Raw genomic sequence first — 26,716 nt, 5'->3', positions numbered from 1 at the left:
TACATTTTCAAAATACATCAATCATTATCTGCCATGTTTGGAAAATGAAATGGATTTTACATTAAATGCTCCTTACTAAATGACTTTGAACTACTTACTTAACTGAACTATATAATTCAGAAATCAGTCTTTCCTTTGAAATTAGTCGAGAACACAGCAAGCATAATTTGCCAGTCATGGCTTAAGATAATGGAATAGATTGGCAGGAGCAACAAATGTACATTGTTATATAAAAGAGTTGCTTTCATGAGTAAAATATTTAAACTAGTATACTAATACATGAAGTCAAATAACTACTAATATATGAAGTAAAGTTGACTGATGTCCACCATTGACCCTGAGGAATAACTTTTTTACTCCAGGAGACTAAGAGGCTGTTTGTAGCAAAGCTAGTATTCCAAAATATAATCATTCATAAAATATGCATTGTACCACATGTCACACATTGTCACCAACCTTCCCTGGTGACAAGACCAAAATATAACATTTAAACACATTCCATTACCCTTTGATATCTATCTAGTAATTGTAATTGAATGCAAATTGTTTATACTCATACTGCTATCCCTCTTGTTCATTAGTGGTACCTTTGGACAGCAAGAACATATAATGAAAAGCATACAATGTTCACTTTTTAATATTATACAGTGTACATATGAAGGAAATTGCTTTAAGATGGTCTTAACAAGCTGCTCTGACGATCTTCAAAGATGCATCAGAACTTACATTCTACATTTAACATTACAGCATACACACACACACACACACACACAAACAACAACAACAACAACAAATCATTCTGTGCAACTTAAAGTTTCATCACCAATGATACACATTTGTAAGTAGCCATGAGTATCACCAATCGACTGAACTCTAATGAAATGAAGTGTAAACAGAAATGTAGGTGTAAAGCTTTCTCTTGTTTTTCTCCCCTCTACTGTGGACTTTTCATGCAATTTTTCATGTAAATACAGACGAGCATGAAATAATGTGCCAGATGGTATGTACAAACAACAATTGTAAATCCATTCATTCAAATGATGTTAAAAGCATTCTGCAATTACTCAATAACACTGCAAAAACAAGTACATTTTACTTACAAGCTCAGGGAGTACATAGTTTTCAGGAATTTTGCCTCTGAGCAATGCACACACATTTGTATATTTTGAGCCACTTCATTATGGAAAGACAAAAGGCAATTATGCTGGATTTGAGGGAAGCACTTTTATGCTTCCCCCTCTAACATCTGGTATATCAGTCATAAGCTTTCTCACTCAAACGTAAATAGTTCGAAGGCTAGATTTGGTTGATCTGTGAGTCTGAATGTTCCCCAGGACTTTCATTGCTCCAAGACTCCATGACATTTCACTGATGCATTTCCAAACACTTTTCCTTCTTTCCGTGTTTTAAACCTATTTCACATGTAAAAATACATGTATGTCAGTTCTGCTCATTACATATCAAATGAAGCACATTCAGATGGTCTCCTTCCCAAACTGTTTGTGACAGTACACAAAGTAACAGAACCAAAAGCAGCCTGACTCTTTTCCCCGACACTTTTCAGGTCTTTTCCTGACACTTTTCAGGTCTTCATTATCGTTAATCCAATGACTTGACACGCCTCAGTAATCCTCACTAATCAAATGCTTTCCAGTTTCTTCTATGCACTCTCTTTCCTGAACATTTCTATCAGCTTGGGATACAGTGTTCCAATCCTGCTCGATGAGATACTACTTGCAATAATGTGTCACACTCACACGTTTAGAAGCTTGACAATGATGGTTTTCTGTGCATGCAACAAGTTTTGATGAAGTTGAGTGTGGCTAAAATTTGTGGGAAGTTTCTGATTGCAAGTAGTGATGAGATTTTGATGAGTGACTTGTGACTGGGAGACCACACAATGCAGGGCAAGCTCATGAAACAAACAAACTCTAGACCATAACAGGGACCGCAACGGGAATGCACTAGCCGTGGTCCCCACAAACAAACTGAAGAAGAAACACAGGTAATAAAAAACATTTCTGCCACTCATCATCAATTACAAATATAACAAAGTACCAGAACCACATTTGGTCATGCCATCCCAAAATTACTTAAGTTCTGGTACGTCAGATGTCTGAGAAATAATCTTCAAGTAGAGGGTGTCATCCTTCAGAAAGCCTTGATTGGGATCTTCTACCAGCTGTATCTTTGCAAAGAGTGGACATCCAGCTCCAATGTTTCTGTCGGAGGTCGGTCGCTTGAACGAGGAGCTCGTTGGGTCCGGCCGAAACGCTTCGACGATGCTCTTGTTGAGGGGGTCAGCCTGGTTCACCAGCTGGAAGGTGATCTTCTGCTTGAAAGGCCAAGGCAACACTGCATCATACTGCCCTCGCATGATGGTTAGAAAGAGAGAGATGTGGGTTCCCTTGCCAACTCCATCTCCCATCAAAAACACTCGACCGCACAGCTTGTAGCCATACTGGCTGGTGAAGAAGGGCTTAGAGTAGATAGACTTCACATTGGTTGTTGCTGCCTCTTTCTTCCTCTGGGAGTAGCTTTCAATCTTCCAGAGAAAGACTCCACTGTAGGAGTATTCTAACTCTAGTATTCTAATTTCCTGCTTCTGCAAGGACTGAAAAAGTGAATCTATCTCTTGCTGTAGCTTGTCAATACTTTTATAAACTTTTTCTAACTTTCTAGGTGATCCAAAATCACTTGAAGCTTGCAGACTGTCTATCTTGCTACTTCCTGCAATAACTTCATGATGCAGGGTAGATACAATCCCCTCCAGCACGGAATGTTTATCATTCATTGCTGCAAATGCTCTAGTCAACTTTTGCAAGTCATCAAAGTGACTGATGTGTTTGTCAGCTTCTTGGCTTAGCTTGGACACTTTCTGTTTCAAGGTCTCCAAATCTGCATTTGTGTCAGAACCTTTCTCATCGGCAGACGTCCGTCTTTGGAACACAGTCCTCACAACCTCAGCTGATGGGCTCAAATCTGAGTAGGTACCATTTAGTGCTGCTGACCCAACCATACTGTTCTCGCGGCTAAGACCAATCCGGGAGTGGCCATCAGGTTCATTCCTACTAGCACTGCTTCCACTATTTTCTTCACGTGACAACTTCTTCTGAGAAGAATTGTCTGTCCATTGAGATGCACCTCTCGAAGCCGACACATCTCCATCACACATGTCTTCTGTGATCTGAGCAGTAGCCCCGTACTCGTCATTTTCTAGAGCAGTTGGCATTTTGGGGTCCAAGACACTAAATACCAAAACTAACCTTTCAATGTACAACCTAACCTCAGCTTTCTCGCTGCGAAGAACCAGTCCACACGTCCAATCCCAAGTCTCCTGTGGATTTGAATCATTTTAAGAAAATGAGCTTCTATTAAAAGTGGTTTAAATCATCTGTGCGATGTAGTATCCAGAGTCAATATTTACAATTACATCATCTTTTCTGCATGACAAGTGCTAGCATTACTATTGCAAGCCAGATTGCATCACACTGGAACTGCTTACGCTAAATCAATTGATGTTGCACTTTTGTTTTGAGTGTGAATTTAACTTCATTTGTCATGTGATCACTCACTAATAGTAATCTTGCTCAAGACAAATCATCAAAGGACGTACATTATCCTAACAAACCTAAAAATTCCTGTTTGTTTTTAGTGTAATATGTTTCTGTCCCCCGTGGTGTTGGTTGCTTGGGCTAAGCGAGCTATTGCAAATCTGGCAAGCAAATGACAATAGCCAAGAAGTGGGGGAGAACTTCAATGAGAAAAAGAGACAGTTTAATTAGTTTTCTTGTGATATCAATTACAATTTTCTTGTGACATGGGAATCTACCATGCTCAATGATTTCCTTTGACCGGCTAATGTAGTAAGATTTATGGTACTTATGCAAAATAGCATTTTAATCTGGCCAAATGTTTGTTACAAGTATGATTATGCTGCCTTAAAACAGCATGTAAACTTCACCTTGCCACTTGCAGTACCTCATTTTAACTCATTTTGCCAGAGTGAGTTTCACCTGAACCAGTAATAATTCCCCTTGGATGAAATACTGTCAATGATAATCCCTTGCATACTGGGCCAATTACAGCAAGATCTGTTGGATCCATTCTTTATAACCAGTTGTAAAGTTCATTTTGAAAATAGTACTGATTCAATGATACACGGAAAAATATTCAGACATACATTACATGCAGTTTTCGAAATCTTCTCGGATGTGTAATGTAAAACTTAATTTATCACTCTATGCAAAGTTTTAAAACTGATGTACAGCGTATGATCTTTTAAGAGATTTTTCAACAAATGATTTGTTTCATTTAATGTAATGTGGAACTTATTTTGCAGTGACAGTACTCACCCTCATGCTAAGGTGAAGGATCTCGGCCTGTGTGAGGCGAGTCTTCATTAAAAGGATCATGGGACACCAGTCGTCTGCTCTGTGCAGCTCCAGGGCTCTGTTCTTGGGTAGCCACTTGCCACAGCCAAACACCTTGCACTGGATGCGGACAACTTTTCCACACACTCGTTCATGGTTCTGAAAGAAGAGCCAAACACGATGTGGTGTTTGAGCATTGCTCTCTAAGACAGCCCTTCCACTACTATTGCCCCAGTATTGCAGGCCAGGGCTTTACAAGATGAATTTCTCTGACTTGCAAAATTATGAGGATTTCTAATGGCAAAGGCCCCACATTGTGAACAGGTAAGTTTCCAATCATATTACTTGCCCAACAGTGCAAGGTGGGGGGGGGGGGGGGGTGTGAACATTTTGAATAAAAATCAAACATTTCACCAATGGATGTTCCATCCATTGGGCAGGACATCAACCTAGGATCTCCTGTTCATGAGTCTGGAAAGACATACTGATATTAGTTTGCATGAATAGAAGCCAAAAAAAAAAAAAAAACCAGAACATAACAGGACACTGAAAGTTTGAGCAAAAGTTCAGGAAAGAAAGTTACAATTTTGTTTCTACAGTTGTATTCAATGAAAACAAAGTGGCAACTCTGTGATATCACATACAAGTTCATCCCATATTATCATTCGATTAATATCATTTAGAAGCAACATAACTTATCATCAGGATATGATTTCATAATCTTGTGACATGTGGATGCATGATATGGCAAGACATAATGATATTAAAACCTTCCTTTGAAATGACAAGTAATTTCATACACAGTAAGTACCTAACAATGCTCTGAAATATTTAGGTTAAACACATCATACGGATGCATTCTAACAGTAGGAAATAATGGTAAACTGTCCAAAAAAGAATAAACTGAGGTATAGACTTGAGAGTTTGTTTCATTTTTTGGCATAATGTCTCATCTTTAAGAATAATTTGCCCAAAATAAAGCTCAAGTGTTAAAAATTGAAGAAAATTTGAAACCTAACTTCAAATTTGTGTGCTATGTTGCCAAATCATACAATCAAATAATACAACATGGTATCCCTGTCTAACTGTAGTCCTTAATCAAACCTAATCTGTAGATTAAGTCTAAAGATGCTTCCCATACCCTATGCAAGGCTCGACATTAGCAGTGGCCAAGGGCTACCAGAAATAGTTTTGGTGGCCGTGTGTCACCAAATTACTTCATGTTCAGTGTTTTTCTGTATTTTCTACAGCCATCATATTTCCTTATCAGGCCACCAAAACAGAAAATTAAATGATTTTTGGTGGCCCGCAGAGGCCACTAAAAGAAAAGGTAAATAGTGTCGAGCCTTAGTTTTGTACTGGTTATTTTTGTTTTTAATATCAAACACCAAACTGTCTCTCTCTCTCTTTCTCTCCCATCTCTTTCAATACAAGTGACATGGTACAGGGAACCTGGAATATACAATGTAAGTTTGCCAACAAAGAGGAATCTCTTGTGCAGAAGATTATTAAAAGTAAGTAATCAATCATAATGAGGTCAAACTGGTGGTCAAAGCAACCTCCATCATAACATATTTTCCCTGTATAGAAAATTTCTAGAGGGATTTGTTTAATAACAAAAGTGTGCCTGACTTTAAGATACCCAAATGACATTCTGGCCAAACCAAACCTTGCTATAAACATCTGTTTCCAAGCTTATTATTTATCCTTACAGATATGACCTCATGAGTGCTATTCTTTAGGCATTCTTTCCTATTAGGAATATTTTAATGTTGATAAATTGTTTTTTCTTGTTTCAGAATATTACTTTTTCATAAAGCAGCAAAGTGGTGACAAGGATTCAAGATAGAAATCTTCTTTTAAATATAATTCTTAAGTATTAATTGTTTTTGACGACTTGATTTTGATAGTTTTTACATGTCATGGACTCTCGAAATTGGTTATGAATGTTTGATATTGCTGAAAATCAAACAATCAAATCCAGAGATGAGGTATATATATGTTATAAGACCATTACAGACATTTACCGATATAGGGTATGACCAGATGCTACATAAACACTTAAAAGCTTCCAACTTAAACATATTTTTCATCATTCGAGTTTGGACAAGAGGAAGTGCAGATATCACATTTGCTAGATCTCAACAGATAGAAATTACATGTCTTAAGGCAAATTTTCTTACTTTGCAGCTCTCCTGATTATAACCAGTACAACAGTTATCAAAATTTATCCCATATCAACTGGACCCCATGGAAGACAAGCTAATGTACTATTAGCTGAATATGGGGTTTCCAGCTTTCTGCTCGGATGGAAAGTGAAGCAAAAATGTAAAGGGTTCTAAATTCTGACAGATCAAATAATATCATGGTATCAGTAAAAATCTTTCATACCTCAATATAATCAGTATAAGATCCTCTCCAGGAGCAGTTTTTACAACGGGCATTCTTAAATTTCTGAAGCCGTCGCTGTGCTGTTTGATCAGGCTTAAGCTTTAAGAAAGAGGAAAAGAAGAAAAATTAAAAAACAAAAATGCAGCCAGCAATTCATGAAGATATTTCCAAGTAATACAAGCTTCATGATAGTAGCAAAGCTGGCAGCTGGACGCCAGTAAATGAGCTGCATGTATTGTGATGGTTACTCCGGTAACTGTAATAAGAATATTTTAAATTGCTAGCCACCTTGTGACACAGACCTGACTTACTTTTTGGTGTCTTGCTCTGCTTCATTTTCAAAAACAAATTGTACAAACACACAATGACATAGCATAGCATGACACTATCAATATCAACCTAAAATCAATGGGTAGTGAATGTTTTGTGTACATTCAAGCAAAGGTTTTTGGTAGTCGCTACATTCTGTGCATCTTTAACCCATTGAGGACGAGTCCCGAGTGTACTCGGGCAAGTGTCTAGATGGGAAATGCATGTTGTAGTAAAATCAACCCATCCTCAACGAGGTAAATAACTGCACATATTCCTACGAACACTATTCACACTTGTAATTCAAGTTGCATCATTACAATTAACAAAGCTTGCTTCAATGGCATTTCCTATATCACGACTGCACAATGAGCAATGTTATGAATTTTCTAGAAATCTCACATTCTTCACAGAAAATCTTCAGTTAGTCGAATTCATCTGTATTACATATTCTGATTCAAAATGAGTTGATGCATTATTTTGATATATTGAAGTGGTATTTGGTTTCAATTGGTATTGTTGCAAAATCATTTCATTCAGTCAACATTTATTTACTGAAAAAAAAAGAAGCTTTGGCAGGGGTGTGCTCATAGTCAATGTATTCATGCTTGCACACAAACTCTGAGTAAAGAAAGGAAACAAAAGCACCACAAATATCATGTTTATATAATATATATGGGTAATTCTGTGAAGTTGGGGCACAAAGTGTTACACTTTAGCATAACTCAATACTAATTGTGCTATACATTTATATTGTTTATAGGCTTTACATTTGTATTGAGACCATACATTTTCCTGGAAATTTTGTGCCATTCAGACTCAATTTTGATGAAGTTATTAAAACAATGTGTAATGGTGTCCTGTAGCATCGTACGTGTCCATGTAGCATCGTGATAGTTAAAATCTGGTCCTAAAAGACAAATTAATGCAATTAGCTTGACCAAAATTTGATGCAAATATGCATTTACAAGATATGAATGAGATAGCTAAATATCTCAAATTTCCTTTACACAGTTTTACTTTTACAAGAAAATTACACAACGTGTCACTATGCTACCCGGTGTCCACCAAATGTAACAAAAAAGGACACCGCATAGCATCGTGATACATTTTGTAATTTTCTTTTAAAATTAAAACTGTGTAAAGGAAATTTGAGATATTTAGCTATCTCATTCATATCTTGTAAATGCATATTTGCATCAAATTTTGGTCAAGCTAATTGCCATAATTTGTCTCTTAGGACCAAATTCTAAAATATCAAGATGCTACATGGACACGTCACGATGCTACAGGACACTGTTACATATTGTTTAATAACTTCATCAAAATTGAGTCTGAATGGCACAAAATTTCCAGGAAAATGTGTGGCCTCAATGCAAATGTAAAGCCTACAAACAATAAATGTATAGCATAATTGATATTGAGTTATGCTGAAATGTATTTTTTGAATATCACGATGCTACATGGACACTGCCCCAACTTCATGGAATTACCCATATATGTGACCCGCTACAACAAAAAGGTCCTAAAGTCGCGCACGATCGAAGCCGTGAAAATCGAGTTTGAAGTCAGAGCATTAAAATTGGTCAAAACATACGATTTTCTGATTTTGATATATTATTGGAGTCGAACATGTCTTCTATCATCTGTCGAAATTTTGAAGCAAAATGAACAAAGCAAAGACCAAAAAATAGCGTCTTTCTGAGCCATGATTTTTGGCGTTTCAACGACGCAGAAACTGGTTCGAAAATATGGATTGAGCGCCACAGACAGGTTCCGCCCCTAACAGCAACCAGAGTGATCTCATTGGTCAGTTTGCTGCTTGCTGCTAACCGAAGTGTGAAGCTCGCGCACTGCCCAGTCGACTGGTGCGTGCGGGCGGGATGCGCTATGCTCAGCCGCTTATCACATCCTGGTCACTGATTGGTTGGTGAGGAGACCGCTGACGCTGATGTGCTTGAATGAACTCTACGGGGGTTGCTAAGGCTTACCTTCTATTGTCCAGAGGTGAAAACTGACTTGCGTGTCCCTTGATCGCGATTGCGTCGAAAGGAAGACTTTTAGGGCGCTTTTCTCGAAACAGTGATTTTCCAGACGTCTTGACATGCTCTCTTTTAAACATCGATATCTCCGCAGCCGATTGTTTTTATAAAATGTGTTATATCAATTTAAAGCAGAAAGATTGGGGGATTATATCATGCAATTTTCAAACAAGGAAAAGTAGAAATTACGCGGTGCGTAATATATATGTCCTCGCCGGAAGTAGCATTTAGTAGCAAAATGTACAATACAGGTTAAAAGATCATGGTCAAAGGTCAAAGAAGTCAAAGGTCAAAATTCTGTGTAGAAGTTTTGAAGCCCTCACCTAGTGCCATCACATAAAGCAAACGGAATCGAAATCGGGTTAGAAATGGCGAAGCAGTAGCATTTTGTAGCCAATGTACAATATAGGTCAAAAATCAAGGTCAAAGGTCAAAGAAGTCAAAGGTCAAAATTCTGTGTAAAAGTTTTGAAGCCCTCACCTAGTGCCATCACATAAAGCAAACGGAATCGAAATCGGGTTAGAAATGGCGGATTGGTAGCAAAATGTACAATACAGGTCAAAAATCAAGGTCAGAGGTCAAAGAAGTCAAAGGTCAAAATTCTGTGTAGAAGTTTTGAAGCCCTCACCTAGTGCCATCACTTAAAGCAAACGGAATTGAAATCGGGTTACAAATGGCAAAGGAGTAGCATTTTGTAGCATAATGTACAATATAGGTCAAAAATCAAGGTCAAAGGTCAAAGAAGTCAAAGGTCAAAATTCTGTGTAGAAGTTTTGAAGCCCTCACCTAGTGCCATCACATAAAGCAAACGGAATCGAAATCGGGTTAGAAATGGCAGAGTAGCATTTTGTAGCCAATGTACAATATAGGTAAAAAATCAAGGTCAAAGAAGTCAAAGGTCAAATTTCTGTGTAGAAGTTTTGAGGCCCTCACCTAGTGCCATCACATAAAGCAAACGGAATCAAAATCGGGTTAGAAATGGCGAAGGAGTAGCATTTTGAAGCAAAATGTACAATATAGGTCAAAGGTCAAGGTCAAAGGTCACAACTGAAGTTCTGTGTACAAATTTCAAAGCTCCCATGTAGTGCTATCATATAAAGCAAACAGAATCAAAATTGGCTCATAAATGACAGAGAAGTAGCAAATTGAACATTTTGATCACACACGGACGCACAGACGGACGGACGGACGGACGGACGGACGGACACACAGACACACACACGTACGGAGCCTGTTTCATAGTCCCCTGCTCGAACTCGTTCGGCAGGGACAATAATCGACCTCGCCCGACTTTAGGATCATTTTGATGTAGCGGGTCACATAAATATATCAAAGAAATAATAATATATATATATCAAAGAAATAAAAACATTGTAGTTGTTCCGCGTATTGGCAGTACTAGAAATAGCAATAATAAAGTCACAACAGAGGAATGCAGGGAATGCATTGATAGCCAATCTTGATTTAATGAATAATCCGAATTTTCGAGGAACCTTCCTCTTCTTCAGGGATGACAGTGCGCACTGAAATCCCTGAAGAAGAGGAAGGTTCCTCGAAAATTCGGATTATTCATTAAAGGACAAGTTCACCTTCATATACATAAGGATTGAGAGAATGTAGCAATATTAGTAGAACACATCATTGAAAGTTTGAGGAAAATCGGACAATCCGTTCAAAAGTTATGCATTTTTGAAGTTTTTGTGCAATAACCGCTGGATGAGAAGACTACTGCAATGTGTGAATAACTTATATGTCACATGCGTACAACAATATAAGGAAAATATAAAGAGAATTTCACAAAATTTCATCTTTTGAAAAAAGTACACATTCCCCCGACTCGTTATCGACAAATGTTATGGGTAATATTATTCCCCCTGCCTTTAGAAAGAGGCAAGTCAAGTGCTCTTTCATTATGCGAAAAAAGTGAAAATATGTTGAATGTTCTTTACATTTTCTTTATACTGTTGTACGCATATGACTCACAAGCTGTAGTAGTCTCCTCATCCAGCGGTTCCAACACAAAAATTTTAAAAATTCATAACTTTTGCATCGATTGTCCAATTTTCCTCAAACTTTCACTGATGTGTTCTACTAATATTGTTGCATTCTCTCAATCCTTGTGTTTATGAAGGTGAACTTGTCCTTTAAATCAAGATTGGCTATCAATGCATTCCCTGCATTCCTCTGTTGTGACTTTATTATTGCTATCAAAGAAATAATATATATATATATATATACCGGGTGTCCCAAAAAAAGCGGAACGGTGGATATTCAGTACCTTGCGTTCTGAAAGTAATATATTTTTTGACATCATTAGAAAGAGCATCTTCCGCAGAAGGCCATGATACCAAAATCATTAAATTTGGTTCTGTACTTTTTATTCTACGCTAATTTCTGTAAATGCAGTCATTTTCAATTTTTGGCGACTTATGAGATAATAATTTGGGTGCGACACGCGTTCCATACGGTTAATTGTGTAAGCTCGTTGATCCATGTCAGCAAAAGATAACGCTTTCATGTTGGCGGCACACACACACACACACACACACACACTGTTTTTTTTTTTCCTGGCCCGTGCCCAATATGAAAGCTGTATCTTTTGTTGACATGGATCACCGAGCATACACAATATTCACCGTATGGATCGCGTGTCGCACTCAAATTATTATCTCATAAGTCGCAAAAATCCGTCGAAATTTGGCAACGACTGCATTTTCAGAAATTGGCGTAGAATAAAAAATACTGAACCAAATTTAATGATTTTTGTATCATTGTTTTTTGTGGAAGATGTTCTTTCCAATGATGTCAACAGATATATAACTTTTAGACAGCAAGGTACTGAAAATCCACCGTTCCGCTTTTTTTGGGACACCCGGTATATATATATATATTAAAGAAATAAGAGAAGAAATTCTACCTCTCTCAGCTTCAGAGCAGCACTACATGTTGGGCATTTTATCTGTTCCAATGCTGGCAAATTTCTGTTTAAAAGAAACAATAACATACATACAGTACAGTCATAACAGTCACAGCGTATTTAACTGCATTTCCATTCACAGTCCTTTCTTTTATCACAATGTTTTCGGTTACATATCTTTGCTAAAATGTGACTGCATTTTTGTTGGGTATGGAATAAATGAAATACATTCTTTGCAGAGGGAGCAGGCAAGGAAACTCTTCTTCTGGGCATCATAAAGATGACTCATTAAAAGATGTGTTAATTTTCAAAAAAAAAAATTGAAGGACAGGAATTTGCCATAAAAATTAGAAAAGGTACATTCTGTATGACAATGAATGAAATAAAGACTACTTCAATACAGCATCAGCAGAACAATTGAAGAAATAAATATTTGTCCAACTTCACTTAATGAGCCCACAATAAGTTGGAAGTAGTAAAGAACAACAACAACAAAAATACCTGCCACTAGATAACAAATTTCAGATAAAACAGCTAAGAACTTTGGGACGGGTAGATAAGTTTCGCAAGCAAATCGAGCATCCAAACACAATAGCTCACTTAAAAACTTTAACAGTATAACCATGCTTTATAAAACTTGAGTTTTACACATTTTTTTTTTTCAAATCATACAAGCAAAAAAGAGAGAAGTAAAATATCAGTCTGTCTACTTTTGAACAACAATCTTATATTTCTTGTTCTCTGGTCAGATCATCATAATTTGCAGTTTTCTTAGCTTAAACACCTTCCACTTATTAAAGAATACACAGTGGAAAGAGAGAGTGCTATGGACTATACTTGATGAAAGCAACATGAAAAAATGGCAGATCATGGATGGTTGCACATCACAAACAGATATCACACTAACTTTGTCAAGTAGACAGCCCAGCAGCTTTTACAGCATGCGTGCTTGCAGTCACCAGAAAAGGGTTCTCTGTGTGGGAGTTTACACAGAGGGCAGGTGACGTCTTGGGCAGAAGTTTTTCGGTTGGAATCCATCTCAAGATCAAGGTCAACACCAACCATTTGTGAACTGTGAACCTTCAAAAGACGAACGAAATACACAATTACCACGTTAATTGCATGATAAAGTTATGTATCATATTTATATTGACAATAGTGGAGAGGGATTCAGCACAGCAAATGCAATGTGTATTAATATCTAGAAGAGCTTCCACCTTCAATAATTTTCTTTTCTGTGGTACGTCATACATGAAAATATCCTTTTTGGACACTGAAAATGTGGCATATAGCAGGCATCAGTTCTATTATACTTGTAAGTATTCCCACAATCAAACAAAAGCAATGTTTCCATACAAAAAATGAATACTACATGTACTACGATTCTTGTTAAAGGACAAGTTCACCTTCATAAACATAAGGATTGAGAGAATGCAACAATATTAGTAGAACACATCAGTGAAAGTTTGAGGAAAATTGGACAATCGATGCAAAAGTTATGAATTTTTAAAATTTTTGTGTTGGAACCGCTGGATGAGGAGACTACTACAGCTTGTGAGTTATATGCGTACAACAGTATAAAGAAAATGTAAAGAAAATTCAACATATTTTCACTTTTTTCGCATAATAAAAGAGCACTTGACTTGACTCTTTCTAAAGGCAGGGGGAATAATATTACCCATAACATTTGTCGGTAACGAGTCGGGGGAATGTGTACTTTTTTCAAAAGATGAAATTTTGTGAAATTCTCTTTATATTTTCCTTATTGTTGTACGCATGTGACATCTAAGTTATTCACACACTGCAGTAGTCTTCTCATCCAGCGGTTACTGCACAAAAACTTCAAAAAATTCATAACTTTTGAACGGATTGTTCAATTTTCCTCAAACTTTCAATGATGTGTTCTACTAATATTGCTGCATTCACTCAACCCTTATGTTTATGAAGGTGAACTTGTCCTTTAACATTTAAACCTTAACCCATTGAGGTAGATGTCTATGGAAATGTGTGTTGTAGCAAAATCAGCCCGTCCTCAACAGGTCAATGCTTTAATTAGTAACCAAGTAAATTTTAAGAGAACCTTGCAATAGTGGTTGTTACTGGGAACATCAAGCACAATTACAACATAAAATAATGAATTGGAATGCATGCTACATTCAAATTTATGGTTACAATCTGTATTTGAGGGGAAAAAAAAGAATGTTCTATTAAAATTCATGTTATCTCTGGTACTGTTAAATTGAGCTGAATAAAGCCCCCCCCCCCCCCCCCCCCAAAAAAAAAAAAAAAAAAAAAAAGACAGACCAACAAAATAAACTAGTGACAATTGCCTATTTAGAAAAGGCCACTCAACATTAGTCACTCCACACCATAAATGTGTGCAGACAATCACAAACACTCTTCTTCACACATAATGTCTTGCATTTCATCTTTTGCAGCTTTCTCATTGAATGACATACACTAGCTTGTATAAAGTACACAGAAATCTTGTACACACTGATTTTACAAGAAATGTCAACTTTTAACTGTTTTGTTTTGTTTTCACACATTGTTCACCATGTGGAATGTCAACATAATCATCACAGATATTCAAGTTTTGAACACAAAGCATAACAATTGCATTACAGGATCATATTTGACAATACAATGGCCTGAACACAGGAAGGAGGTTTAGATTTAGACCATGGTTTAAACTTGTACCATGGTCTACAATAAGTATGTGAAATACCGTTGTTATACGTGTATTAACATGTGTTCGTTACCGGAGGTCTGTTGGTATGTATACTCATTTTGTCAATCATATTCACGCAGAATAAATTTACATACAAATTGTAAACTATGGTTTAAATCTAACACTGTTAAACCACCTTCATGAATTCCGGCCCACTGGCCATGTGACTACGTGGATCTACCTTCACTGGGTTACACAAGAGAAGAGAGGAAAGATAATTCGATGTACTTTCTTCCTCTTCACCATTACAACGGGCTTATGAGAAAGAATAGGCCTACTGTGCAGCTTACATGCCCAACTACATTTACCGGTACTTTTGTCAAACAAAGAACAGTGCACTATACTTTGACTAGATGTCAATTTTATCTGAATTAGTGTTGCCGACTAATCTGCAGTCTGTGACGAGCATCATAGTACATGTCTGTGATGAACATCATACATTTACCAGTATGTATGTGACTGTGCATTACAAAACCAACAGGGCAGAGAACCTCATTTTCTGTGAGGACTCAAAATAGGTACGAGTCAATCAAGTCAATCTTTAGTTCTTTATGTTTTATGAAAGAGCATGCAATTCTATTATTCAGAATAGTTTTAGTCAAAACTTTGAAATCATTTAAAACACAGTGAGAAATTGTTTTTGTTTTTGTTTTCTGCACTTTTTTTCTGAATTACTTTTTTTTTTTGGCGCATTGCGTGGGTGTATGCGTGTACAATTGTATAGACAGCCCTATGCGCGTTAGTGTGGGGAATGCGGACGATTAAAATCGTCCAGTACCGGGTACCCTATCTGGACTACGTATTATATGTATACCGGAGTACGGTAAGCCAGTTCGGAGTAGCTCATGTGCACATTAACGGTACAAATGACCTTCATTTTTCTCAGTTGGTTAGGCACTTCACTCATTTCAAGGCGACATAATTCAGCAGCTTGCCCAACATAGCAATTTATGGAACTCGTATTCTGACAAAGAATGAACCTACATGTGTATGTACATGTAGATGAAGTGACCGGAATGTTTCATCAATCAACACTGGGAAACATCTATTTCATGGTGCTGTTTTGAATACATGGTCATTTACATTATACATTAAAGGGATCGTAGTTATAGTTTTGGTTGAGACCTAATTTCAGGTTTCTAACATTTTTGGTGAGATAATGAGAAACCTCTAATGAAATATGAAAGAGCATGTAATTCTATGAGGAATTCAACTTTTATTTGATGAAAATTGGTTTTGAAATGGCTGAGATATCCAAAAAAAGAGCAATTCTAATAAAGTGTGGACCCCACACATACGGTAAATATTAGGAATAGGATCGCTTTGTTTTACTTTGTTTTTGGATGTTTCAGTCATTCCAAACCCGATTTTCATCCAATAAACTTTGAATTCCTCTTAAATGGTAAGCTCTGTACTAATACATGTATATATCATAAGTGTTTTCTTGGTATATCTCGCAAAAAGTTAAAAGCCCAATTCTCATCTCAACCGCACCAATACTGGAGGTCCATCCCTTTAACAAACCTTTTTCTATTCAAATTCATGAATTTCTTCCGTCGATGTAGGGCAAATTGTCAATCAGTTGCAATGAAACCTTTTTCTGTTAACATTGCCAAATACAGTGCAGGCTTGCTGTCAGGTGGATGTACTGGCAGGCACCATTTATATAAGGATCCGTGAATAATCATAGCATTACAGATATCTCAGTGAAATTAAAAACCAACCCAGCTGTCTCTCGGTACAAATGACCTTTTTCTGCTCATGCTCAAACTGGAACCCCGTACTGGCTTATTCAGTACACAGAGCTGTAACAAAGAGCGTACTAACGTTAGTTGGCTTTATACACAGGCTGTACACGTCGAAACTGCCGACATGTTCACAACTGTGCTGACACTCACACTGCAATATGGTAACGAAAAATCAAAATCACCCAATATCAGAATATGATCTACTTTCACAAGAGTAACTATTCCAGTATTGGGCCTGCCCACTATCGTCAAGCTTTACCTCTCTTGAACTCTCAAATCAATGACTTTCGGTGGTGAATGTCGTCTGGCAAGACTCGTTGACTTTTTCTCGATTGGGCTTCCTGTACAGTGTTGGAGTAGCTGTTTTGCGGTTATAGCATGCATGCAGTCGTCTATTAAAGGACAAGTTCACCTTCATAAACATAAGGATTGAGAGAATGTAGCAATATTAGTAGAACACATCATTGAAAGTTTGAGGAAAATCAGACAATCCGTTCAAAAGTTATGAATTTTTGAAGTTTTTGTGCAGTACCCGCTGGATGAGAAGACTACTGCAGTGTATGAATAACTTAGATGTCACATGCGTACAACAATATAAGGAAAATATAAAGAGAATTTCACAAAATTCCATCTATTGAAAAAAGTACACATTCCCCTGACTCGTTACCGACAAATATTATGGGTAATATTATTCCCCCTGCCTTTAGAAAGAGGCAAGTCAAGAGCTCAATTATTATGCGAAAAAAGTGAAAATAAGTTGAATTTTCTTTTACATTTTCTTTATAGGCCTACTGTTGTACGCATATGACTCACAAGCTGTAGTAGTCTCCTCATCCAGCGGTTCCAACACAAACATTTAAAAAATTCATAACTTTTGCATCGATTGTCCAATTTTCCTCAAACTTTCACTGATGTGTTTTACTAATATTGTTGCATTTTCTCAATCCTTATGTTTATGAAGGTGAACTTGTCCTTTAAATCTGCAGGTGACCCACAATGAAGTACGCCATAGCCAATGTTACATAATTACATGAAGTCAATTTCATATCAAGGCACAGGCCCTATCACTGAGTAGGCCTGCATGTAAGGTCCACTAGTAGAGTAGTATCCACCTTTAATATGAGGACATTTTTTTTTTTTTTTTTTTTTTTTGGGGGGGGGGGGGGGTAAAATCATCATCAACCGATTGGGCGATTCAGCAAGAATCTCTCGCTCGATCATAATTATGAAAGACAACAGTCCTTAAGTTCCTATACAGTGCAACTCCGTTATAACGAGTTCGGTTATAACGAGGAACCGCTTAACGAGGTGATCGCGTCGCGGTCCCGTTTTCCTTTCCGTGTAAACCTATGGCAGAACGAATCGGTTATAACAAGTTCGGTTATAACGAGATTCCGTTTATAACGAGGGCAATTTCGGACCAGCTAGGTGCATCGTGATAGAAAAACATATAAAGCAATATTATTTGATCGAATATGCGAGGTTTAATTTCTTGTAAATTACCGCTTTTTTCAAACACGCGACAAACGAAACATTGAAAACCGAATTCACGTTATCAACGTCTTTTTCCCGTTTTGCAGAGAATTGTTTCTTCCATGTGCTTCTAAACGCGATAGCGACACAATGCCTTCCGATGTTCCTACTAAATTATTGAACATAATCATTCGATTTTCGTTTTCGCGAGATATGCGTGCGGGATATATAGTCGGATACTTAAGGGGGGGGGGTCACCGTGCATCCCCCCCCCCCAGGACTCCTCGAAACTTATACATTTTCAGGATCCTCATGACACACCAAAACATAATCAAGATGTTAACAGGAACGAAAAGTGGCTGTTCTAGGTGAAATTTAATGTATTCTATTGTTTTTCATAATTTCTTATGTATTTCCTTGTTTTTCAACTTTTTCAACTTTTGATTTTTCTGTTTTTCTATCAGAAATTGTCACTGACCACTTTTCTACCATGATTAGCACAAAACTAATCAATGAAAGTGATTAATTGTAAAAATAATCAGGTTTTCATGACTTTCATGACATAGCACCTGTTTTCCATAGGAAATGTACACAAAAGCACAAAATTGTGCCCGTTTTGGGACGACATTCCGCTACAAAAATAGGCGTGACTTCGCACAAGTATGCGGGGAAGTTGCAAATTTGGTCTCGAAAGTTGCATGAGACTTGAACAAAACAAATTCAAGTAAGTTTCGAGGAGTCCTGGGGGGTGCGCACAGTGACCCCCCCCCCCAGGTACCCTACTGTGTAGGCCCTACATGTATAAGCACATACATACATTATATATATATATATATATATATATATATATATATATATATATATATATATATATATATAGCACACCCTGCGTTGTCGTGGAAAGAGAAGAAATACATTTATGTCGAACGCACCCACGAAGTTAAGTGACTGTCGGTTTATCAAAAAGAAAGATACGGATAAATACTTAGTAAAGCATACCACCTCCTTAAAAGTGAGATTATGTGAAAATTGTTTTGTTTTTTTTTTCACGCAACATTAACCCTTTCAGGACGGGGGGGGGGATCCGCCCCCCCCCCCCCAAGTTTCGCGCTATAAATCTGTCGCGAGGCTTCTTGACTTTGTTTGTTCAAGTCTCGCACAACTTTTGAGACCAAATTTGCAACATCCGCGTATACTTTTGCGAAGTCACGCCCGTGTAACGCAATGTCCCCCCAAAACGGGCACAATTTTGTGATTTTGTGTACATTTCCTATGGAAAACAGGTGCTCTGTCATGAAGGTCATGAAAACCCGATTATTTTTACAATTAATCACTTTCATTGATTAGTTTTGTGCTAATTATGGTAGAAAAGTGGTCAGTGACAATTTCTGACAGAAAAACAAAGAAAAATCAAAAGTTGAAAAAGTTGGAAAACAAAGAAATACATAAGAAATTATGAAAAACAATAGAATACATTAGATTTCACCTAGAACAACCACTTTTCGTTCCTGTTTACATCTTGATTATGACTGATTGTTTTGGTATGTCATGAGGATCCTGAAAATGTAAGTTTCGAGGAGTCCTGGGGGGGGATGCACGGTGACCCCCCCCCCCCCCTTAGGTACCCTACTAACAGTTATTAGGTCAGACCACAGCGCAACGAGAAAAAAAAAATATAACGCATTCAAAAACTGTTCATGTTGCGCGACAATTATTGTGGCCAAAAATGGACAATTGTCGGATGCGTGTGCGACTCATCATTATACCCTTTCAATTTTTAATTCCGACTTCCAGTTCTTTTGCTGATTAGCATGGGTGTGGATGATTAAAGCCGAAATGATTAATGAAATCATTTGCAATCTCGCCGGGTGACAGAAGCGTCAAAATAGTTGAAAAGCGAATGTTAGCCTACTTATAATCTGTGTTCAGAAAAAGAAACAAATTTAAGGTATCTAACAGTTCAATAGCTAAGAACGGACGTACAAAACGCGAAGAGATTTTCGGAAGAAAATAAAGAACGCATTTTTGAACCCTTCACTTCGGGCGCAACGATCATACATTGTATGAATTACAGCCGAAATGATTCATGAACTCATCGAATTCCCGCTGGGCACCAACAACGTAACATTTATTAGCTTGAATAGATCTGGATTTGTCCATTATCATTTAACAAAAAATGATAATTTAAATATGAGTGTGTATGATTAAAGCCAAAATAATTTATAAAATCATCGCGATCTCGCCGGGTGACAGTAGCGTAAAAATAGTTCAATAACGCATGTTAACCTAACTCAATCGATATAACGTATCTTTAACAGTTCAAGAACAGTGTCGATGTACAAAACACAAAGAGATTTTCGGAAGAAAATAAAGAACACATCTTTAATCCCTTCGGGCTCAACGATCACACATTACAAAAATTACAGCCGAAATGATTCATGAAATCATCGAATTCCCGCTGGGCACCAACAGCGTAAAATACCTCGCAAGTTGACGGTAAACAACGCATGTATGTCACTCTGAAATCATCGCGATCTCGCCAGGTGACAGTAACGTAAAAATAGTTGAATAACACATGTTAACCTAAATCAGAAAAAAAAAAAAAAACGCATTTATTAGTTTGAATAGATCTGGGTTTGTTCATCATCACAATTTTAACACTGCATTTCACAATGAAGATTTGTCTTTCTTTCAGAATGGTCTACCAGGTATAGATTTACGTTAAAAGGATCTTAATCTTCCAAATTCAATCCTGTCGCATATTTTTCAAGAACAGATGTATAAAACGCGAAGAGATTTTCGGAAGAAAATTAAGAACGCAATTTTAATCCCTTCGGGCGTAACGATCATACATTGTATGAGATTACAGCCGAAATGATTCATGAAATCATCGCATTCCCACTGGGCACCGACAGCGTAAAAATACCTCGCAAGTCACGATATAAAGAACGCATGTATATACTCTGTTTGCGCTGGTGTTTAAAAAATTTAACAAACGCATTTTATACAATCTGATTTTGTTCATTATCATTTTACACTGTATTTCACAAACGAAAAAAAAATTCTTTCAAAATGGTTCAACACAAGAGAAAGAGATAGGTGTAGAAAGAATCACGAAAATAACATAGGCCTATATGCCTATACTTCTCAAGAACATAATGTGCAAGTATTATGCAAAGAGATTTTCGGAAGAAAAATAAAGAATTAACTCATTTCAACCCCTGTATACTTTTTCGTCTAATTCACAAATGATTTCCCTTTATTCTCCCAATAATAATGATCCATAATAACAACGCAAAGGATGTTCTTAAGTTTCATTGATGGGTATATGTATATGACGTCGTGCTTATGTATTTCTTTGATTTTGATGCTTACGGTTATAACGAGGTACCGGTTAACGAGGTATTCCCGGTCCCGCGGACCTCGTTATAACGAGGTTTCATAACACTGTATCTTCATAGGAATGCTCGGATTGGTTGAGATGAGGATTCAGCATTTAACTCTTTGCCAGATATGAAACCCGGGTTAGAAACCTTTCAAAGTTTAGGCCCCTATTCGATCAAAAGCGGTTTTGAAATGGTTGATATAGTTTATATCCAAAAACAAAGTAAAACAAAGCTAATAGAAGGTGGATCCCACTTTTTATTAGGGTATGTATCTTCGTTTAGATATCTCAGCCATCTCAAAACCATTTTTCTCCATCACAGTTTGACCAATTTTCCCCATATTTCTTTCACCAATTTGTCTTGTAAGCCTGTATGCTCTTTCAGAATTATTTCATTTGAAGTTTCTCGTCATCTCAAAAAAAAAATATTATAAAAAACACGTTGAAAACCTGATGCCCCGGCATCCTCAACTAATATGACCTATAATAGGCCTAATAGCCTACCGTACCATAACTGAGATGACATCTAGGTAGAAGCTGGCGCGACGCGTTTAAAAGTGTGTGTGTGGGGGGGGGGGGCACTTTATATTTCTGGTGCCACTATCGGGTTTCATCAGGTGACAAGAAAAAAAAAAGGGCCTTCAGTGGCAATTTTCTGCAACAACTTCAGCGTTAATGGGTGGAAAAACAGAACAGGCTTAACCATATTTTTCTGTTGTTACTTCCGGGGTAAAAAAAAAAAAAAAAAAAAAAGTGCGGTCCGCAAATGGTTCGATCCGATATATCGTCATGTCTTATGCGAAAAAGTGGGGGCTGGTGACCCCGCGAATCCCTCCCCTCCCCCCCCCCCCCCCCCCCTCGCGCCGACTCTGTCTCAGAACCCTGACCCGATCTCGCAGCTATAGTACGTCGCCTCTTATAGTAGACCTACCAAGTATTTTATTATCGGAACTATAGTCTGAAATATTATGTTCTGCGAAAATCACATTGTCATAACTATTATTTTTGTTTTATTCAATCTCTTTCCATCGCATTGGCCCTTACCTTCAAAACAGTGGTGTACCTGAATATCTGCACTCAGCTCCATTATTCAATTAGGCCTTCTGAGAAGTTCTAGTGCTCATAGGCCTAGGCAGGTACATCAGGCCTACTAATTTTTGTACATGCACACATCTGGCGTTGACCGTGTGTGGCATGTATCTATCTCATGACACTGGCGTAGCAAGGAGTTGTTGTTTTTTATGTTGTAAATGGTACAATTATCACTAGGCCTATGCATGTGTTGGGGGTTTTTCTTGTCTTTCCCCCCCCCCTTTTTTTTTTTTTTAGTGTTTAAACGACTTGAAAATAGTCCCACTGGTCTAAATAAGGTTTAAAGCAGTATTTTGATGTAGATTACTGGACTATTTGAATATAAAATGTTATAATTTAAGTAAATTTCTTGTATGCATGGGGGCTATTAATTCTTTGTATACAATGTACGTCATGAACGTTGTCTGTTAAGCAATCAAACAGGCAAAATTATGAGAACGAGGGTGTAGGAAAGGGATATTTCTCCTCCTACGCGAGGGTGATTTCGCATTTTCAGACCTGAAATTCATGCAGCGATCTGGTGAAAACTTGAGGTTAAATACTTAGAATGTTTTTCCAGCAAGAAAAAAAAAAAAAGGGGGGGGGGGTAATGGAAATTTAAATACGCCATTTTTTTTTCAGGGAAGTTCGGGGGGGGGGGAGGAAATTGTTATTCCCCCAAAGTATACTAAATCTATGGAGGGACTATCCGATTTGAGAGGATGGCTATACCTCTCCAAACAACGCCGTATTCTGTTATCACAAGTTTATTTCATTTTCGTATTAACGAACCTTGATTTCAACGAAACTAATTCTTCTTTTTTTTTCGGATTAACGAACCTTGTCTCATTTTCGGATTTGCAAACCTAAAGAGAATAACAAATCTTTATTCATTTTCGGAATAACGAACCTTCGGAAAAAAAGCAGGCCTGAAATCCGAATGCATGTTGATTTGTGTTGATTTATGATACCCTCAACATCACTTTTGCGGTGAAACGAATATCTAGAAACATTCCATATATTTTTATTTATTTTTTCTTCTATTTTCTTCTGATTATTTGGGAACGCCCACAAAAACCTCATCTGTCAATCACTGCTAAAGTACTGCAAATGTTTAACAAAAGACATTGGAAGGCAACTTCCCCTCGACTCAGCATAACTTCCATGTTCCCTCGCCATGTCTTTTGTTAGTCACATTATTTTAATATCACAGAAACATGCAAGTTATGCTGATTCGAGAGGAAGGTGCATTCCTATGTCTTTTGTTAAACATTTCAGTAGTTTAGCAATTATTGACAGATGAGGTCATCTCAAGAATATTGATTTGGAAGGACTTTTTTACGGGCGTTCCCAAGTAATCTGAAGAAAAATAGAAGAAAAATCGTTAAAAATGTATGGAATGTTTCCAGATACTCATTTCACCACAAAAGTGATGTTGAGGGTAACATAAATCAACACAAATCAACATACATTTGGATTTCAGGGCCCCTTTAAAGGGTATGGCTAGTAACTGATCAGTAGGAATGCTGGGGGATGACTGTTCCAATCCTTGTGGGATTCATTAAAGAGTACAATCTATATTGTTGTGTGAAAATCATTTGCTTCAGAATGGTCTTATTTTCAACTAATGTGCAGTTCAATGTTTCCATTGAAGCATGCCTGTGCAGTGGATCGCCACTGATCAGTATCCCATTCCCTTTAATCATTTCGGATCAACAAATCTTCGGAAAACGAATTTAGACCCAAACGTCTCTGTCAGCAACAGGAATTCTAGGGGGACTGGGAGACTACAACAACAACTACACAAAAGTGAGTAAATAAGGGGCGGATCCAAAAATTCCGTAAAGGGGTGTGCGTTTCCAAAATTAAAGAGGGCGCAAGCTCCCCCCCCCCCCCCCCATCCATTTTTTTAACTTGTTTAACAAAAAAGGGGGCGCACCGGGCGCGAGCCCCCTAACGGATCCGCCACTGTAAATAAATAAAAGAATGTCTTTGGAGAAAGGAATTGGCAGATTGGGGTGATACAAATCTGTGAATAAGCAGGTTTGAAAAGAGACTGTGTGCATATACATGCACATCATAAAACTTAAAGGCATCAAGTCTTTGGCAAATGGCAAGGGTCAAAGATCTATATAGGAAAAATGCTCGTATCTGGGAATGCTTGCTCGGTGAAACAATTACTTTAGCCATGAAAACGAAATTTGGATTGAGAAATGTAAAACATTAAACCCATTCGGAGGTTTGTCATCAAACTTTTAACATGCCATGTCATTTTTGTGATTGTGAAGAGCAGCTGCCGTCTCACACTGTCAAGATGTTAAAAAAAAAAACAAAAAAAAACCTAATTATTATGGATGTATACCAGTCGCCATTTTGACGTTTTTAGGTGTTTTTTTTTAATGTATTCTAACTTCAATTCAATGAGTGGCCAACACATTTCTACAATTTTATTTTGTACGTGGCCTCTCTTTTCCAATGATAAAATTATTTTTAACAATAAGTTTTATACATGACCCATTGTATATCTAACATTATTAAAGTAGGCATCTACATCGTTCATTTGTAATGAAAACAAAAATGTGGTAATGGAAATAAAATTTGACTGGAACTTTAAATAAATGTATTAATGCCGAAGCGATGTATTCATTGACCTTGGATTCCGGAATGTTTAACTTTGATCTTACTTCAAAGTTTCAGTTTCAGTTCCAGTTGGTACCCAAATATAGAAGAACTGTTGATTGCTCTCCGCATTACCATGATGCAACGCGTTCTGTAGTGACATATCATATCAATACAAAATTGATATCAATCTGGATCGTCGATGAACTGCCTATATTGCATAGACATATCACAGTCATCATGATCATTGCACACAATCCTCAGTTTAGTCAGCTTCGTAACTGCAAAATAAGATTGATATGATTGTTTGATCGTGTATATAACACCCTTTTTTCAGATGTGATGGGCCTAAGGTTTGTAACTGTGAAAATTCCAAAACTGAATTCAAGTGATTAGGTTTGTAGTACTAGTATTTACTTTGGACTTTTTCTTATCTCATGATTATAACATGCCATGCGCTGTACTACTAGTATTCAATGTCAATACAGAACAGTGTAGATTTTGGTCGTGGCGTATCAATTGTCACGCCGTATGCTAGTGTTCTACAGGCGACTAGAGAAAAGTCCTCGGAACCGACTTTTTTTTTGTTACATCGAAATTTTGTTATAGCCAAACAATAAAATATTTATACATGTATAAAGATATAGGCCCTATATAGTTGATAAATGTCAGACCTGCATTTCTACTTAGCTGTGTCACGAATTTCGTCATAGCCAAGCAGTATAAGGCCTATATACATGAAGATAGAAAGCGGATAAGTTTGAGACCTGAATTTTTACTTCGTTGTAATGCTTATTTCGATGTTACCATGGTTACCATGTTCTGTATGAGGAAGTGCACTGGGTACGGTTACGTATATGGTCTCTTAACAATTCGAGGTTGCTACATGGACTAAGCGATAAAAACGAAAAAAAAAATCTTTTATAAGGGAGTGCCATCACAACAAAATGAAAGTTTGGCGGAAAAAGAAGAGTTAACTCCATTTTTGTAAATTTGAAAGAAAAAAAAATCTACTATAACCAACACAGAAAATGATAAGAAATTGGCTTTTTTAATCATAACTTCACGAATATTCGTTGTTGTGCAACATATTATTATGAGTGACATATCATTGGAAAGGTTTGATTTTGCTCTACCGGATGCTAGACTTAGGACCTATATTGAAATATTAAATTTTGATATTGTCACCTAACTCGTTTTGCGATCAAAATCTTTAAATGCGTACGTGCTGCTTCGGTACCATGGTGCCAAGCGGGCTCGGTTCGATCATGCCTACCACTGATTTTTATCGGTGCGCACTCTTTTCGAAGAGTGACATGACACACCTCAAGCATGTCAAGTATTAGAAGCGAAATCCTGTGTTCCTCGGGGAGGACATGAAATAGAGAGCCAGTGCTGGAGAGCCAGTTATGTAGTCCATTGCATGTAAATTCCGCTGCATCCATTCATCGCAAAGAACATGTTGCGTAATTATAATCATCTCGGTGAAGATGTCTTTCCCAAGCAGGGAGAACTGATCCTCCTGTCCACTGGCGTAGCCAGGGGGGGGGGGGGGGGGGCGATGGGGGCGATCGCCCCCCCCCCCCCCCTAAGATTTGGACCGGGGATTTGGGAGGCGGAAAAAAAAAATGCGTGTATACTGTATGCATGCACATGA

General features: G+C 37.4%; 1 protein-coding gene across 1 annotated transcript; it reads right to left on the bottom strand.

Moving 5' to 3' along the window:
* Window positions 1–1,553: 1,553 nt before the first annotated feature.
* Window positions 1,554–26,572, bottom strand: LOC139723431 (TNF receptor-associated factor 3-like). The gene is made up of 6 exons (XM_071634676.1): window positions 26,385–26,572; window positions 12,940–13,112; window positions 12,033–12,096; window positions 6,765–6,863; window positions 4,356–4,532; window positions 1,554–3,337 (listed from the first exon to the last, which is right to left on the bottom strand). The coding sequence occupies exons 1-6, from the start codon at window positions 26,502–26,504 to the stop codon at window positions 2,090–2,092; spliced, it is 1,881 nt and encodes a 626-aa protein (XP_071490777.1). The 5' UTR covers window positions 26,505–26,572; the 3' UTR covers window positions 1,554–2,089.
* Between the last annotated feature and the right edge of the window lie 144 nt (window positions 26,573–26,716).

The sequence above is a fragment of the Diadema antillarum genome, unplaced genomic scaffold, assembly GCF_040938485.1.
Source record: "Diadema antillarum isolate AM-2024a unplaced genomic scaffold, OU_Dant_1.0 scf00000190, whole genome shotgun sequence".
Lineage (NCBI taxonomy): Eukaryota > Metazoa > Echinodermata > Echinoidea > Diadematoida > Diadematidae > Diadema > Diadema antillarum.
This window is presented reverse-complemented; position numbering and strand designations above follow the sequence as displayed.

Excerpts from the sequence above, each read along its gene's own strand:
- LOC139723431 (XM_071634676.1), bottom strand. The coding sequence starts at position 26,504 with ATGGATGCAGCGGAATTTACATGCAATGGACTACATAACTGGCTCTCC. Across the intron at positions 13,113-26,384 it reads TAATACTTGACATGCTTGAG|GTTCACAGTTCACAAATGGT; the intron begins GTGTGTCATGTC and ends CGTCTTTTGAAG. Across the intron at positions 3,338-4,355 it reads TCCTTCACCTTAGCATGAGG|GAGACTTGGGATTGGACGTG; the intron begins GTGAGTACTGTC and ends TCAAATCCACAG.